The 15,544-nt window shown below is 44.7% G+C and overlaps 2 protein-coding genes across 2 annotated transcripts in view; one reads left to right on the top strand and one right to left on the bottom strand.

Annotated features, from left to right (window-relative positions):
- LOC135367324 (nanos homolog 3-like) overlaps positions 1–15,544 on the bottom strand; it is an 81,962-nt gene that overhangs the window by 42,020 nt on the left and 24,398 nt on the right. The gene's annotated exons all lie outside the window — the stretch shown is intronic.
- Positions 3,403–15,544, top strand: part of LOC135367323 (zinc finger protein ZIC 4-like) — a 45,672-nt gene continuing 33,530 nt past the window's right edge. The window contains exon 1 of the mRNA XM_064600538.1: positions 3,403–4,253. Coding sequence (XP_064456608.1) covers positions 3,515–4,253 — 739 coding nt within the window. The 5' untranslated portion in view covers positions 3,403–3,514. The remainder of the gene's footprint in view (positions 4,254–15,544) is intronic.

The raw sequence follows: 15,544 nt of genomic DNA, 5'->3' as shown, positions 1-15,544 counted from the left end.
GCATAGCACGTTGTGCGCCAACCACTGCCGCGAATGATAGGGTTATCGCTCCTGATTTGAAGAGAAAGAGAGACAGGGGGCATACGCCTTTTTGTAGCAATTATCAGATATACAAACTGCTACAAGAAAGCGTACGCCCCCTTCGCCCTTCGAATCAGAAGCGGTAAACCAATCATTCGTGGCAATGGTTAGCGGAATACGTGCTGTGCGGTGAAGTTCTGTTCTGAGAGTGAGGGGGCAGGTTCCGGCAGTGGGCTTGTCGGCTAAACTGTCACTGTTCCTTACATTGTGCCATAATGTGTGTAACGCCTTTTATATACACTCAGTGGCGTTTGCCTATACACGGCGTGTGTGCATCACCTGTCATGTCTCCGCCCATTTCCCCCCAACATATCACTCGGATAATATCACACATGTAACTGGGAAAAGAGGAGGAGAGAGAAGAGGAGAAGGAAGAAGTCACAATGACACCGAAACGAGAGCGGGCTCCTGAAGACCTGGAACCGAAGACGTTGGACGAAGACGCGTTTGGCACAATGCCAAACTATGAGCTATTTTTTTTATGCATTCGTATCCAGCTGTAAGCTGACCACTCCAGATTTCCCAACCTCGTCGTTCTCCTCACTGAATGTGTTTCCCTCTGCGTTAAACCTGTAGCAGAACCCCCCATTTTCCCCTAATGCGATAAGCGTGTGTTTCGTTACTTTCACAGCGGTGGCCAGATGGCAGCAGTATAGCACACACAGACACAAGTATCGAAACCACTTAGAGGCTCCATTTTCTTTTCCTCCCAAAGAGCCCAAACAACGGGATACATTGACGCTAACAGCGACCGCATGGGGGAGCATCTGGTTTTGCTTTGTGGCCTAGCAGGGTTCGGACACACTATGTGACGGGAGTGTTTCTGGCCACGATGTTGCTTTCACGGCAGGTGTTACGCGTTAGATGGTCATTAATTTTGTTTCCGCGGTTCCGGCTTCAAATTTCACAACTATATCCGAAGCCGATGAATCATAGCAAAACGAAAACAACACAGAGACGACAAGACAGGGGGGGGGGGGGGCATACGCCTTTTTATGTCAATTTGGATGTACGATGACTGACCCAAAACAATCTTGACCCCTAAACAGACATTGTCACGTGCTTTCTTATGATGCTCAGAGTCGCCGTTTGAATTTGCAGCCAATTATTTTGAATTTAATTCTATATAGCCAGCGCTTTCGCTTCAATAACAGTAACTTCCAGTTTCTGATCTGCAGTGCAATGGTGTCACGGATTCCAGACCAAACTTGAGGGCTACGTTCTACCGCATACATCTCAAAGCAACGTTATCTCGGTTACTTCCCAAACGCCATGCGGACGTCACAGTGGAACTGAAACCGGATACTGAACGTGCCGTTCAGTTTTCCTGGTTTATCTAAAAAAAACTAAACTTCACCGCATAGCACGCTCTTACACTCAAAAAACATACGTAGCTTCACCGCATAGTCGTAGCACGCCCTAGCCAACCATCATCCCGATTGACAACGTACTCTCCCTTATTTTGATGAAAACGGGGGCGTACGCCATTTTTGTGGCAATTGTGAACGGCATATAATGCCACAAAAATGGCGCACGCCTTCCGTTTTCAGCAAATCAAGGGGAAAGAACGATGTCACTCGGAATGATGGTCGGCTAGGAGCGTGCTATATGGTGAAGTAGTACATTTTTAAGATCCATCTAATACTTTGCTCTCCCCGACGAACTCATGCACCCTCTACGCCTCTCCACCCCGTCCTCCTTTCTTTTTTTCTTTTGCTATAGCCGTGACGACGCCCACTTCTGTGTGGCCAACAACTGCGTGCCGACCCTGCCATTACCCCCCCCACCCCCCCGCGCACACACATTTTTAAGATTGTTGAAAGCCATACAGTATTCATACCGAATGACATCGTCTTTTCTTCCCCCGATTTGTCGAAAACGGGAGGCGTACGCCTTTTTTTCGTGACAATTATGCAGTACATAGATGTCACAAAACAAGAAATAAGGCGTACACCTCCCTTTTTCAGCAAATCATGGGAGATAACGACGTCATTCGAGATGATGGCTGGCTAAGGAGCGTGCTATGCGGTGAAGTTCTGTTGGAGGAAACGTTGCGTGCGATATCTGTACGCAACTTACAGTCGAATGCTATAATCGAACTCTAATATCAAGGTCAGTCGATGTCTTCAAACTGGCCTTACGTACAGAACGCCAGGCTGTGAGAAAGCACCGGCGGTGGTGGGGTATATATGTTTAATAGCAAGAAAAGAGATAAAAGGAAATGTTACAGGCAATGGGATTGGAACACACACCTTCCGGCTCCTGAAAATTAGCTTGGGATCTGTTCTATTGGAAAATTGTATTATTTTCATATTTATAATCACCAGGGCAATGTGTGTAGCAGTGTTGAAGGTGTAGTACGTATATTGGTATCGTAATAAAATATGTTCATAGCACAGTCTTGAAACGGCGAGGGTTATCTTACTTAGGCCTCGTCGTCAATGAGCCGCAGCAGCAAATAACCTGCCGGTGAGTATGAGGTGTGTTTAAGAAATCAACTGCATCACACGACCTCAGAACAGATCTCCTATACCACCAATCGACATGGCCGGTACATGTTTGTAAGTGTGGCTTCTCCACGTCGCTTAGTTACATTGCGGGGAATACAGCTTTACAAACTCCTCACGCTCACTTTGCAAAGTGACTTTCAGGGGTCGCAAGTAGGAACTTATATCGCTCATAACTGCGAATGTTCGCCCCAAAAAACAACAAAGTTACAACGAAATTTAAACAAACGGACGGGTACCCATTTAATACGCAAACATTCTACAGCGCAGGATTTTGGCCGTCATGAGATACTTGGTGATTAAAGGATTATTGGCCGTCATGAGACTTTCGTCCGTAAGGAGACATTGGTCGTAATGAGACTTGGGCCGTGATGAGATGTTACCGTGAATCGTTATTGCAATTTCAGTTTTTGCCCATCCGATCTATATCCTTTCCCATCAAACTGTTTCACTTATAGCATATCGCTCATTCTAACAATATATCCACCTCCGCACTTGTGGCTCCCATAAAAGCGCGAGCCAATATAACTGGGTCAGACGTCTTCCCCATACTGCGCCCAAGGAGTAGCGCAACATTGAGAATATATTCTCTTGCCCAACCAAGTCAACTTCCTAACTCTCCAAACGAGCCATAATTGCCAGCGTCTCACTCACTACTCTTCGCCGCGGGGGTTGCAACGCAATTTCCGGCGAGACGATATTCGACGCATCCGGAAAAAAAGGGAAAGTGGCTCGAATGCGTCGCTTTCTGCTTTCAAAATAGGCGGCGCCCCCTGACGGGCGGAGATAGATGCGCCGCCTGGATTTCCTCGCTCCAATGGGCGACGACCGGGGTGGAGTGTGCGGACGGAGACGGTGCCCACAATCGTGGCGCAGTCGGCAATAGAGGCCGGTTTATTCCCGACTGGGGCGATGCGCGGGTGAGCATGATGATGGAGCCCGGGAGCCTGGGGAAGCCTCGCGGCGCGGCGGGGCGGCTCGACGCCTTCTCCTTCGAGCAGGACGTCGTGTCTCCGTTTCACAGCGTCGAGCCCCTCAAGCACCCCGTCGAGCCCCCCGCGTCGCACCACTTCTCCAACAACGGCTTCGGCATGCACCCCCACCCGGGTTACGTCACCAGGGATTTCCTGCTGCGACGAGACCTTCCCCATGATGGCGGCATGTTCGTGCCGCACCATCCGCCGGCCGATCTGTACCCGGCGCGGCTACCTCTTACGGATGTATACGGCACGCCGCAGCCGAGGCCCGAGCCCGTGTACGCGGCTCCGGCCATGGGCGGCCATCCGCACGGAGCCTTCTTCAGGTACATGCGACAGGCACCAGTGAAACAAGAGCTCACCTGTTTGTGGATCGAGCCGGCGTCTCCTCTACATCATCCCTTGGCGCATCTGAGTCCGCGGAAACCGTGCGGGAAGACGTTCGGTTCGATGCACGAGATCGTGACGCATCTGACGGTGGAACATGTGGGTGGACCGGAGTGCACCAACCACGCCTGCTTCTGGCAGGACTGTGCGCGGAACGGGCGACCCTTCAAAGCAAAGTACAAGCTGGTGAACCACATACGCGTGCATACGGGGGAAAAACCCTTTCCGTGCCCTTTTCCAGGCTGTGGAAAGGTGTTTGCAAGATCGGAGAATCTCAAAATCCACAAGCGGACGCATACAGGTAAGACATACACGCTTCCGTAGTTCAGCATGTCGCTTCCGCCAGGGCGCTAGACACGATGGTATATATGCGGTGTTTGTTATCTCTGATCGTTACCTGTGCTCACTACCAACCCATGTAGATGAAACATGGTCTGCACAACAAGCCCCTCGTTCCAAGTATATAGCTGATGAGTGTCAGTTCAGCGGGACAGCTTGCAATATGAAATCCACGCACTTAGCACCACGTATAGGAGAGCGCACACGCGTTTGTAGGACATTGTCTATAAATAGAAAATGCAAGTATTGCATCATGTAGCTTATAAGAGCAGCGTACAGTATGCCTTAATCATAAGTGACATAATAAAATTGCATTTTTTTGTCTGTGTGTCCCGCAAAAGGGGACCCACCCTCCCATTTTTGCTATTGGACATGGTACAATAGCAATATAAAAAATATTTAAAAAACGCATCTTGCGTTTCCTTTTCAGATAGCAAAGTCATGTGTTGGAGATGGCTAAAGTTTTTATGAGAATGCAGGCAGCGGGCCATGTTCTTATATACTCGTTTTTTTTTTTTTTTCTGAGAGTGTATACGTACAAATACACATTCGATATAAATGAAATAACACGACGGTAACTGGCCAGTATAATACATTTTTCTTAAATGAAACTTAAACTGCGACATCTTCGTTGTATTTTCTAGAAGCCTCCACATTTTCCCGCTTTTCAGAATTTTTTTGCTCTCCCCGAGGTATCGTAGAGAGAGAGAGAGAGAGAGAAAGAAAACACATCAAACTTGTCATATACACATAATACGCCGCATTTATGTGACATGCTTCGACAGATATTTATCAGTCAACACAGTTTACAGACAGACAACAGCTAAGAAACGATGTCCTTCCATCCTCCGAGTGACCTTTAGCTTTCAACCGCTATTTAGTCAACCTGGCTACGACGTGATTTAAGACCATGTTCACAGAAACAAGGCCGCTGTCAACAACGGAAGCTGTTTACTGTATATACCCTCTCGAGGGGACCTCGCTCGGGGAATACACGCCCCCTTTCCCCAAGGGGGGTACTACCGTTACCCTTTTTAGTTTTGAGGGGTAAACAGTCGTTTACTTCGTTCGAGGGCCAGGCAAACACTTTTTGACGGTCAGGAGGCCTGTTGGCGAGGCGTCGTATAAGGCAGATAGATATATAAGGTCCATAGTATATAATATATAAGATAGTATAAGGCCCATAGATCACGGGAATATTCACCGAAGTAGTCACCAGTATATGCAAACCACCGTTCAGCCCTCTCTTTAAGAACCAACATTATTTTGACAGTAAATAGGAATGTTGTTTGAGGAGATCTGTTCAACTATCCAACATACTTATGATGAGGTGATGAGAATATGAGGTACCATGTATACGTGTTCTCATCACTGTTTATGTAAGACTACTTGCTTCTGTGCGCGAAATCCTTCACTGAATGTGGCGGAAAAAATATATATATATATTTAGTTTATAAGAAACTACTCACGCGATTATACACACATCTTCAACTTCGAAAAAGTGCAAGCTTTGCAACAACTGATCATTGGAGGGAACAGATGGTATACAACTCAACGCATTGCGTTAATTCCGAACAAGTTTATCGATTCGATTTCATGCGATTATATCTATTGATCCGGTAGTTTTAAGCCCTATGTACTTGTAAAACGACAAGATATCTGTAGATACGTATCTTGACGTAACATTTTAAAATGATCATTGTAGACGCAATGGATGCTCAGGATTACGAAATCAAGGATGTACCCATATCTTACAGATAGTTCATGGTACGAATGTTGGGGATGTCAGGAGGATTAAGTGCTTGAGTTGCCCCTATATAGCTGAGCATCGAGCCATCAGACTAAGCAGATTAAACAGATTAAACCTTGTATAGGACAACATTGGACGTCAATTGCCAGGCAGCAATGAATAATAAAGGCGTCCTTTCCAATCGGGTTCAATTTAGAATCGGCCTTGAACGCCCAAGTCAAAACAATATTGTTCCGCTTGAGGTGGGTCGTTCGTTTAAATGTCTATTTTTTTAAATAGCGAACCAAGCAAGCAAAACAAGGTTGGATGAAGGATTTGTAGTCGTGCCCTATCCTTAGTTTATTTTCTTCTTTTAGTTACAGACATCGTAGGCATGCCGGTATTTGTGATTATAACACAAAAAACAACGGATGACGAAAAATGCCGCTGCTCCCGGTTTGCATAAAGATGATGCAACACGCTCCTCAACCTAAATGTGCATGCACATGTTGATCTAATTTTCGCAAGCGAGCTTCTATGAGCCCTTCATGAGACATATACTGTATATGATAAAGAGAGACCGCAAACAAACTTTCCAGGATTTTGGCAGATTGCCTTATCTGACGCTTAGGACCGCTGGAGAGTGTAGATAAGATGAGTATATAGCCGGGCTTAGTTAGTTAGATTTTTTCCAATTAGATTAGGTAGTGTTAGTGTCACGATTTTCACTCCTTTGATACCTGTCCCGTCGAGGTGGCGCTTACCTCGTATCTCTTCTCTTGCTCAAAGCATAAACTGGCGCCGAGAACAACAACAACACAGATGAATGGATGACGATGATGATGATGTGGGATGTTTCCCTGCGTTGCCGAGAACAAAAGTACACATGAAATGCGCAAAATGTGCATGTGTGCATTGATTTCTCCAGCTTGTGCGCACGCCACATATGGCGTATGGGATATGTGAGATATATGGGATATGTGAGCACGCCAGGTATGGTACCGCACCTATATGGTAACACCAGAAAAAGACCGTGTTGCAGTAAATTTTCTGCACGTTTCAGCGTGAAAATGGATCGTTCTGCAAATAAACACCTGCTTTATGTAAAATACGCCATTTAAACAGTATTTCAGGAACACCCTTATATTTATTTCAGTTCATTTCATTTATTTACCTTGAGGGCCCAAACTGGGCCCTTATTTATGTATGGTGTAGAACATACAGGAAAAAGGTGTGTGTCATATAGGTCAAGACATTTACACCCCAGTCATAATGATCAAAATAAAACTGTTGTTGGCATTTACACTTGAAAGGTGTGCATGAAAAGCTGCACGGCACAATAACATATGTCTATAGCTAAACAAAATAAGTATATGTCATTCTATATATTCACAAATGCAACAGGCCTCTAGTGATGATTCAGGTTTTGAGCCCAACCTCACTAATATAGTTCAGTTCCGATATTTACGTGAATACAACAGCAGTATACAAACGCTTCCCCGTATTCACTGATCTTTTTTTAAAAAAACTTTATTTACTGCGTTTTTACAAGTTGAGCACTTCGGGGGCAATAATTCGAGTGTTCGAGGGCACAGCGTGTCAAGACGTTACAATCAGGTTTAGATATTGAGGAAATCAAATCGTGTGTCATTTATGATGGTTGTTCCTAATGATAATAAAAAAAAAACTTTAAATTTTTATTATATACTCACTTTTCTTCTTTTTTTTTCATCGTTCAAGTGCTGCTGCTGCGTGGGGGGGGGGGGGTATATGTTTATTAAGAGAGGAAAGGTTAGACAGGCAAAGAGCCGGCTTGCTATTTCAAAAAAAGGAAAAACGAAAAACGAAAAAGAAAAGGAAGGAGAGAAAAAAGAAAAAAAAAAACTGAGTGGTTTTATGATGCTTCTAACGCGCTTGTCTCTTCTAGGAAAACTTTGGAAGCACAAATATTCAATTGAGGTTTCAATAGACAAACAAGCCCACAATTTCACCGCTGTTGCGTAATGTTGCAGCACGCCCCTCTTTAGAAACGTATGCCATTTTTGTACCACAAGGTGCAATGCCTAACAGATATAGCGAGATTCGTTTAGATAGCGAGAGAAAAATAAAATAAAATAAAAATACTCAATGTCCAATGTTCTCGGCATTGCCGCTCTGTATTATCACTTTATCAGGCACGAAGATCAGGTCAATAAAACTTGAGGAAGGCTCGCTCTGTGATTTTTACGAGCCACAACAACAACAACAACAACAGCTATACATAAATGACGATGGGATGAGGTGATTACGAGCCACACGCGTGAAGTGAGACGATTCTTCACGTTGAAACAAATTTTTGTATATATAGCTGCGAAATAAAACACACTGCCTTGCCTTCTGCAACAACAACAACAACAATAATAATAACAACAACAACTACAGGAATGACGATGCATGGGACGAGGTGATTCACCGCAGCAATTGCGGTATGAATCCCTACAGTATTAGATTCTGATATTTTATGGTTCGATATGCGCTCGCATTATTCTTATAGTGAAGCACGTAGCAATGCCGGACTGAAACGGAAACCCATCGTCGGGGAAGTTGTATGGGAGACGCTCCTTGTGGTTAGTTGTTGTGGTTCCCGTTGCTAAGGGCAACTATTTCGTCAGTGTGGGAAAATCGTTTGACCACCCCGAAACGATGTGAGGGCTAAAATTTCGTTTCGTAATGACGGCGAAATTCAAAAATGTTTTTCGTCATTTATCTGCAACCTGTGGCTGGGAGGAATACTGGTAGTATTTCCAAAAGTCAATTTTATTATTATTAGATTTGTATTAGTTTCCCTTCTTTTCTTTTCCCCGCCCTCCTTTCACGTCTTCATTTGTTTTAGATATAACGAGCCCCGAATAACGCGTCCCGTAGTAGCCAGTCCCGACTGGCTTGGGACTAACATCTCCTTTCTTCTTTTTCATGTCAAATCAATTTTATTACCCGAAGAAAGGACGCGGTGAATACGAGGCGATCCGATTAAAGCACGCGAAAAAAATCCGAGAATGTTCGTAAAGATCCGATTAAAGGAAATCTCAGACGTCAAACTGATGAACTGAGACATCGTCTAAGACAAATTTCGACTGCACGTTCCTTAAATAATTCGTTACTCGGTCTATTACTTGGAGAAATACCTGTATGGAAGCAAGAGCGGCCATACGATTCAAAGACGTATAATTCTGGTCCCCGGTTTGTGACAAATGTTCCCATGCACTAGTTCGGGATGTTTGTCTTCCGCCCCCAACTATACTGGGTTTTCTCCCCATTTTTTTCCCAAATAACTGCGGATAAGTGGTCTGCGGTAGCCAGTCTGACTTTGTCGTGACTTAAATCCCTATTTTTTTCTTCCTCTATCACATCACCTCACATATATTTTGTACCCAGTTTAAGACATGCCTCAAACAAGACAATAAACACTTACGAGCACAACACGCCGTAAGGACGTTTGAATGTTTGGATTACATCAAAATATCACGAACACACAAAGATCCCAGATTATGTTCCGACAACTCTCGCAGTGACGATACCAAAACATCACTTTATTCCTTTCTTTTCTGCGGGGCAAGTATTGGCCATCGTGAACGCTATACAAGGGCGTGTGTTTGTAAAGAATGGGCTCTGCCGTCTGGTCGCTGCCGGGCATTTCACCTCCTCTCTACATCATTTTCTCTTCTGCCACACGTAATATCTAAAGGGCGATCCGCACCTGAGTCCCCTACGTGATCTGTCGGCTTCATTTTCATTGGCTAATGTACGGTACACGTGACCTTGCATTTCTGTGGGCGAGGCTGATGATGGGTATAGCCGCTATGGAATTCGTTTGCGGCCTTTCTTGTAGGGCGTACACTAACGCAGGCTATTTCATGAATCCACCCACATCATCAGCATGGTCCTCGGATGTTGTAGTTCAGTGTTTTTAAACATGCTGCGCTTGATAATTTGCGCGAAGTGGATCTTTCAGTTGCCTCTATAGTATGGAGATGTAAACATGGAGACATTAGCATTAGAGAAGGGTAAAGGCACTCACTATATACCCTAATTCTCGTATAGTCTAGCGGATCATACGCAAACATAATAGTAGTAATGGGGTAGTGTACTGCTCTCCAGTGGTGAATCACCCCAGGTCATATAGTCACGATTTATTTGTTGTTACGTAACATAAAATAAGAAACAGCACGAACAGCGAACTCCGAAAGGATACAGACAGAGAATATAAGATAACGACAGATAAATACCTTAAGAGCTCAAAAATAAAAGAAGGAAAATACAAATTGGCATAGAAAAAAATATGACGTCATAATCCAAGGACTGCCATCAACAGCACCTAGCCGATGATTTCACTGCCACATTTCGTTGCTCCATGTCTTCATCCATTTTTTTGTTGTTTTTTTTGTATCTACACGTTTACAATGATGATGATGATGATAATGGAGTCTAAAACAGTAATAAAACGAGAGGCTACATACGGGTCTTTTTCGTTTATATATCATGCGTGTATATAGGGACGCGTGGCATGGTGAGAGGAGCAAAAAAGGCGGGGCACTGCGTGATGCTACACCTGGTAATTACGGTTACCCGCTAAAGACAGCCTCCAATTTTCTCTTCACTCGGAAACAACCTCACAAAAGGTGTATACAAGAACATGACGGTCCCGTATATACTGCGCTCTCCCATCGTCACGAAAGCGCTGTGATTGATTCTGATTTCTATCTGTTATTCGCTGTTAAAGTCTGTCTTCCGCTGTTGAGGTGTCGGAACCAGAGTATTTGTTGAGGCTTTATACCGCTATAATTTATTTGTTAATTTATTTTTGCGTATTACGTTAGCGTTTCGTCGACACTGCCAGAAAATGAAATTAAATCGCGGTTAACGAGAAGTTTCGGAATAGGGGCCGCAATTTTAGCGTACGTAATTAAACGGGACGTATATACGGCGTATATATACGCAAACGAAGACTATACGTGAGAGAGTTTTAGAATATATAGAGTCTCCCCAACCGTAATCCAAAACGCAGGCACTTGGAGCTTGCGGCACCATTAATCGGTAACCACATCCTCAGTGTTCATTTTCTGTACGAAATTCATTTAATCTTAAAAACACGAGTTCTCGTCCCAAGTATCTTTGCTGAATTTACGTGGCAGTATACCGTGTGCGTTTCTTCTTTTCTGTGGCTCTCTCACGACATCTCGCGCCGTGCGAGAGCAAGCGCACTATGTATATATAGCGAATATATTTTGGGTACTGACGCTATGTTCGAAAAATGAAGAGTTTTAGAACAGGGGCCCCAAGGAAATAAGGAGTCGTCAATTCAATGAATCGAGCCCCAGGTCAACCAGACTATACTTTCGTCTCTTTCCCAGGTTCATTCTCTTTTCATGCATAGAGGCTATACACTCTTAAAAAGAGGGTGTACTTTAACTCCGTTTTCTTGCCACGTATATCACTCCTTTTTGGAGAGTGCAATTACTCTCAAAAAGGAGTCTCCTCACTCCCTTTAGGAGGTGGGGTTACGTTCAAACTCCCTACCGGAGAGTGATATTACTCTCCGGTAGGGAGTAAGGGAGTAATGTTACTCCGTTGAGGGAGTGAGGTGATTCCGTTTTAAGAGTAATTGTACTCTCCAAAAGGGAGTGCATGATATACGTGGCAAGAAAAAGGAGGTAAAGTACACCCCCTTTTTTTTTTTTAAGAGTGTAGCCGTGAGGGCCAAACGCCGAAGCAAGCCTGCCGTAGCTTATATCGTACGTTTTTACTCCGTCCTGTCACCGCGAAGCACCATTGCCATCGCCCAGTAGGTACAGCATTTCGCTCGTCGAGTGGTAGCTCCAAGGTGATGCCATGAAAACCTGGGAGAATCATTCCATCGGCTGAGCTGGGTCCTTCCGGCGGGCTTCCGACACGGATGTCGGCCGGCACAGTGCCCCCTGAAGTCGGCCCTGTCTTCTTCCCGGTGTCCTCTCTTCATCTATGTATGCCGCGTACAGCCACGGTTGTTTCGCGGCGCTAAAGCAGAATAAAAAGTATTCACGCGAACCTCTATACCAGAAGGCTTTCCTTCTGCGCGCGGTGTCCCGAAGGGTCTTGCACGATACACGGTATTGTTTCACAGACAAGCACGCGTTGCGCAAGAGACGCCGCTGAATGGTTGGGAAAGAGAGAGTTGTTGTTCCTTCTCCATATTGAAGGGTCCGTTGTCATTTCAAAGTCGATAGAATGAGCACGCGAATGATTGACAGATGGCCCTTTCTCCCTTGCATCAGCAAACTGCATCGAACTTGCGCGCTGCAATGCAGGTACGCCTGTCCGGCATTATACTCGGATTTCAGCGATTGGCGCTGATTGGAGGTATACGGTGAAAAGAAAAACGCGCAAAGAGTAATATCGGCAGGGGTGTATAGGAAAAAATGTTCCCGGGAAAAATGGTCCCTGGATGCGTGGGCGGAAAAATGGTCCCGCAGGCTCTTGCACGCCCAAAAATACAGGGATGTGGGTGCGGATAGCCGATGAAACATACCACAGCCGACCGAGTGTTATACCATTCGCCCTCCCGATTTGTTCAAATTGGAAGACGTAGGCTTTTCTTTATATATATATATATATATATATATATGTTAATGGGCAACAGAATCTGCACACCATTCAATGTGGAACATAAAAGCGATATCGTTCGCTGTACCGGGTCGGGATGCTATAGTATTTTTCTATTGTGGGTCAGACATTTATTGTATTGTAGTCAGACACTATTGTTTTACAATTGTCCCCTGCATCTTTGCAACAACAACAACAATAAATGATGAAAAAGTGATGATGACATGGTATGTTTCCCCGTGGCATCCACAGGACCCTACCCCACTTCAAAGAGGTTAATATGAGAGGAGATGTTTATTGACAATATATAAAAGCTGTATAGGCCTTTGCATTCATTGTTTCAAAACGTCTTGTACGTAGCACATTTAATTTCCTTCTCATATATCTCACATCTATATAGTCTCGCGTGAAGTACGTACTGCTCTCCAGCGGTGAATCACCCCCATGTCAGTCACGATTTATTTGTTTTTATTGTTGTTGTTTCATTGCCCTTACAACTCCTCTTCTGCTGAAGATACGGCACATCGATATTGAAAATAAGAGAGGACATCTGTAAATCCTGTGTCTGACCAACAATAGGAAAATACTAACATCCAGGTAAACTCGGGGACTACATCCGACGGACATACAGCGAGGCGTGAAGTAGGAGCCTCAGGCTAGTGAACTCAGCCTCAAGCATTTATATATACTTTTTATTTTATTTGCACGAATACAGAAGGTAACGTGCCATTTTGCTTACAACTCTGCTTTTATATAAAAGAACGTTGGTATCAATGGTGGCCCGTCGGAAAATTATTTCCTGGAATTCCTGGAATGAAAATTATTTCCTGTTTTGCTTTCCTCCCGCGCTCTAACAAAGTGTTGTAATCGGCGCCAGCGTGCAGAACATGCTAGCAGACGACAAAACCGTTATTTTCCATTCGCAGGGATCTGGACAACTGCAGTAAGTTTGTCGAATTTGTTGATTGCAATCAATTCCTAGACTGTTACTGTAGGGAATAACACCAGTTTGGCCCATATACCGCAATCGTGCGTGCCGAGAGAAGCGATTTTGTTGTATCTCCCACAGACACCCACGTATTAAAAATTTGACAAACTTTAATTCGCCAAAAATCAGTGGGCCGCTTCAGGCCTTCAAAATGTGTCATTCCCTTGATAAACTTGAGAGGAACACGCCTGTACATGTTTTGTGTATAAATTTTGTGAGGTTTACGAGAACCCTGCGAACAAAAATTCCCCACAGACTTTCTTAAGAAGTGAGTTCGGGTCGGTAAATACAGCGTGTATGCAGATAAACTCCAGTGGCATTTGCACACGTACCTGAGTGCCACTGGAGTTTATCTACACACACCCTGTATAGGTACGTCCCGACGGTACTGGTACTACGGTCTCATTACATAGAACACACACACCATACACATACATTGGATGGTGACAGAAAACGCAGCAGCAGCAGCGGAAAGCGTGTGACTAACCCAAGGCTGTGGTTTAAAGTAGCACAGAAGTCATTTTTAACACCCAGTTTTCTTCCTATAAAACTGTTAAGTAGGCCAGTAAGGTGCACCATGCGAAGTAATTTACACCACAGCGTCATAATTATCTCAGAAATTGAATTTAAAATACGCCGCAAAAAGCCACCGTGCGCAACGGTGGTGAAGAGCAGCACCAGCCTGTGATCTGCCTGGAACCTCGCGCTGACGCTATAAGGAGAACGCTCGCCGATTGGCCTAGAGAAATGTTGTCTGCTACTCCGCTGTCGTCTGCTACTCGGCTGTTCGGGGTTCTGATAAAGCCTTTCTCCTTGCTCGGTAATGCTTCGGCCGCTCCTTCTATCCCCAATTCTCCGGGAAAACTTCCAAAACAGGTTTACGGCGGCAAAGGGACAAGGCGCTGACCCCCACTGACCGGCAAACCAGAACGAGTCCCCTTATGCCGTCATCGGTGACGTGCCATCATACCTCCTCATCCTCGTTATAGCTGGAGTGGCGAGTTAAGGGTGAACGCGCGGAACTATGTTTATGTGAGTTTTTTTCTGGGAAACAAATTGCACACATCAAAACCTTTCGCGCTATTCGGTATAATGACACACACACTTTCATCAGATGTCTTAATCTGAAAATTTTTTGGATGGCCTTCTGTACTCCTTTAAGCCCTCCCAAAATCAGGGTTTCATCCCTGTTTATCCTTGCACTGTTGACTAGCGCCCTTCACTATGCATCATCCTATGGTCATGCAGGGATCACAAGTCATCGAGGTCAACCCTATAGTCGCTCTCTGGGACTGTAGGAAAAAGCACTTAAAGTCAAACATTATAGATACTTCATATAGTTCAAAAAAGCGTCACCTGCACGTAACATAGCGTTTGTAACATGGTCTGTTTTGTAACCTGTTTTTATTTGCATACTTTATTGTGTCAATCTTCTATCTCTCTTCTTTATTGCGCTTTCGATTTTTGCCTCATTAACGTTGCGGGTAACGTAAATAAATTGTATCCCTTTATGTGCGCGTGTAACAATGTGTTAGAGGAGAGATGGCACTGTGATGAAGGAGGTCCATTGTTGTCGGAGCCCTTTGTCTCTGTAGCCTTTACAGGAGTCGTCCGTCATTGGCCCTTTCAACCCTTGACACATTGTCTCTACCTCCTCCGTGTACGTCGGATGCGCTGCAGTTCACAACACCGCAAGAGACACATACGAAACATCACAGCCTATGTGTGTCCCATGGCCACTCTGTACGGGATTGAGCGCTTTCGTTAATAGTAAAGTGATTCATTCGTGTGTGTGTGTGTATCATCGGTATTACTATTAATTCCGAATGAGCGCCGCGAAGCCCCTATAATCAAACATGTATCCGACGGGATTATTACATCACATTTGCTCAGCGCAGAGCGCGTTTTAAGCACACTA

This window comes from Ornithodoros turicata, chromosome 8 (genome assembly GCF_037126465.1).
Source record: "Ornithodoros turicata isolate Travis chromosome 8, ASM3712646v1, whole genome shotgun sequence".
Lineage (NCBI taxonomy): Eukaryota > Metazoa > Arthropoda > Arachnida > Ixodida > Argasidae > Ornithodoros > Ornithodoros turicata.
The sequence above is the reverse complement of the archived record's forward strand: the minus strand, read 5'-3'. Positions and strand labels throughout refer to the sequence as shown.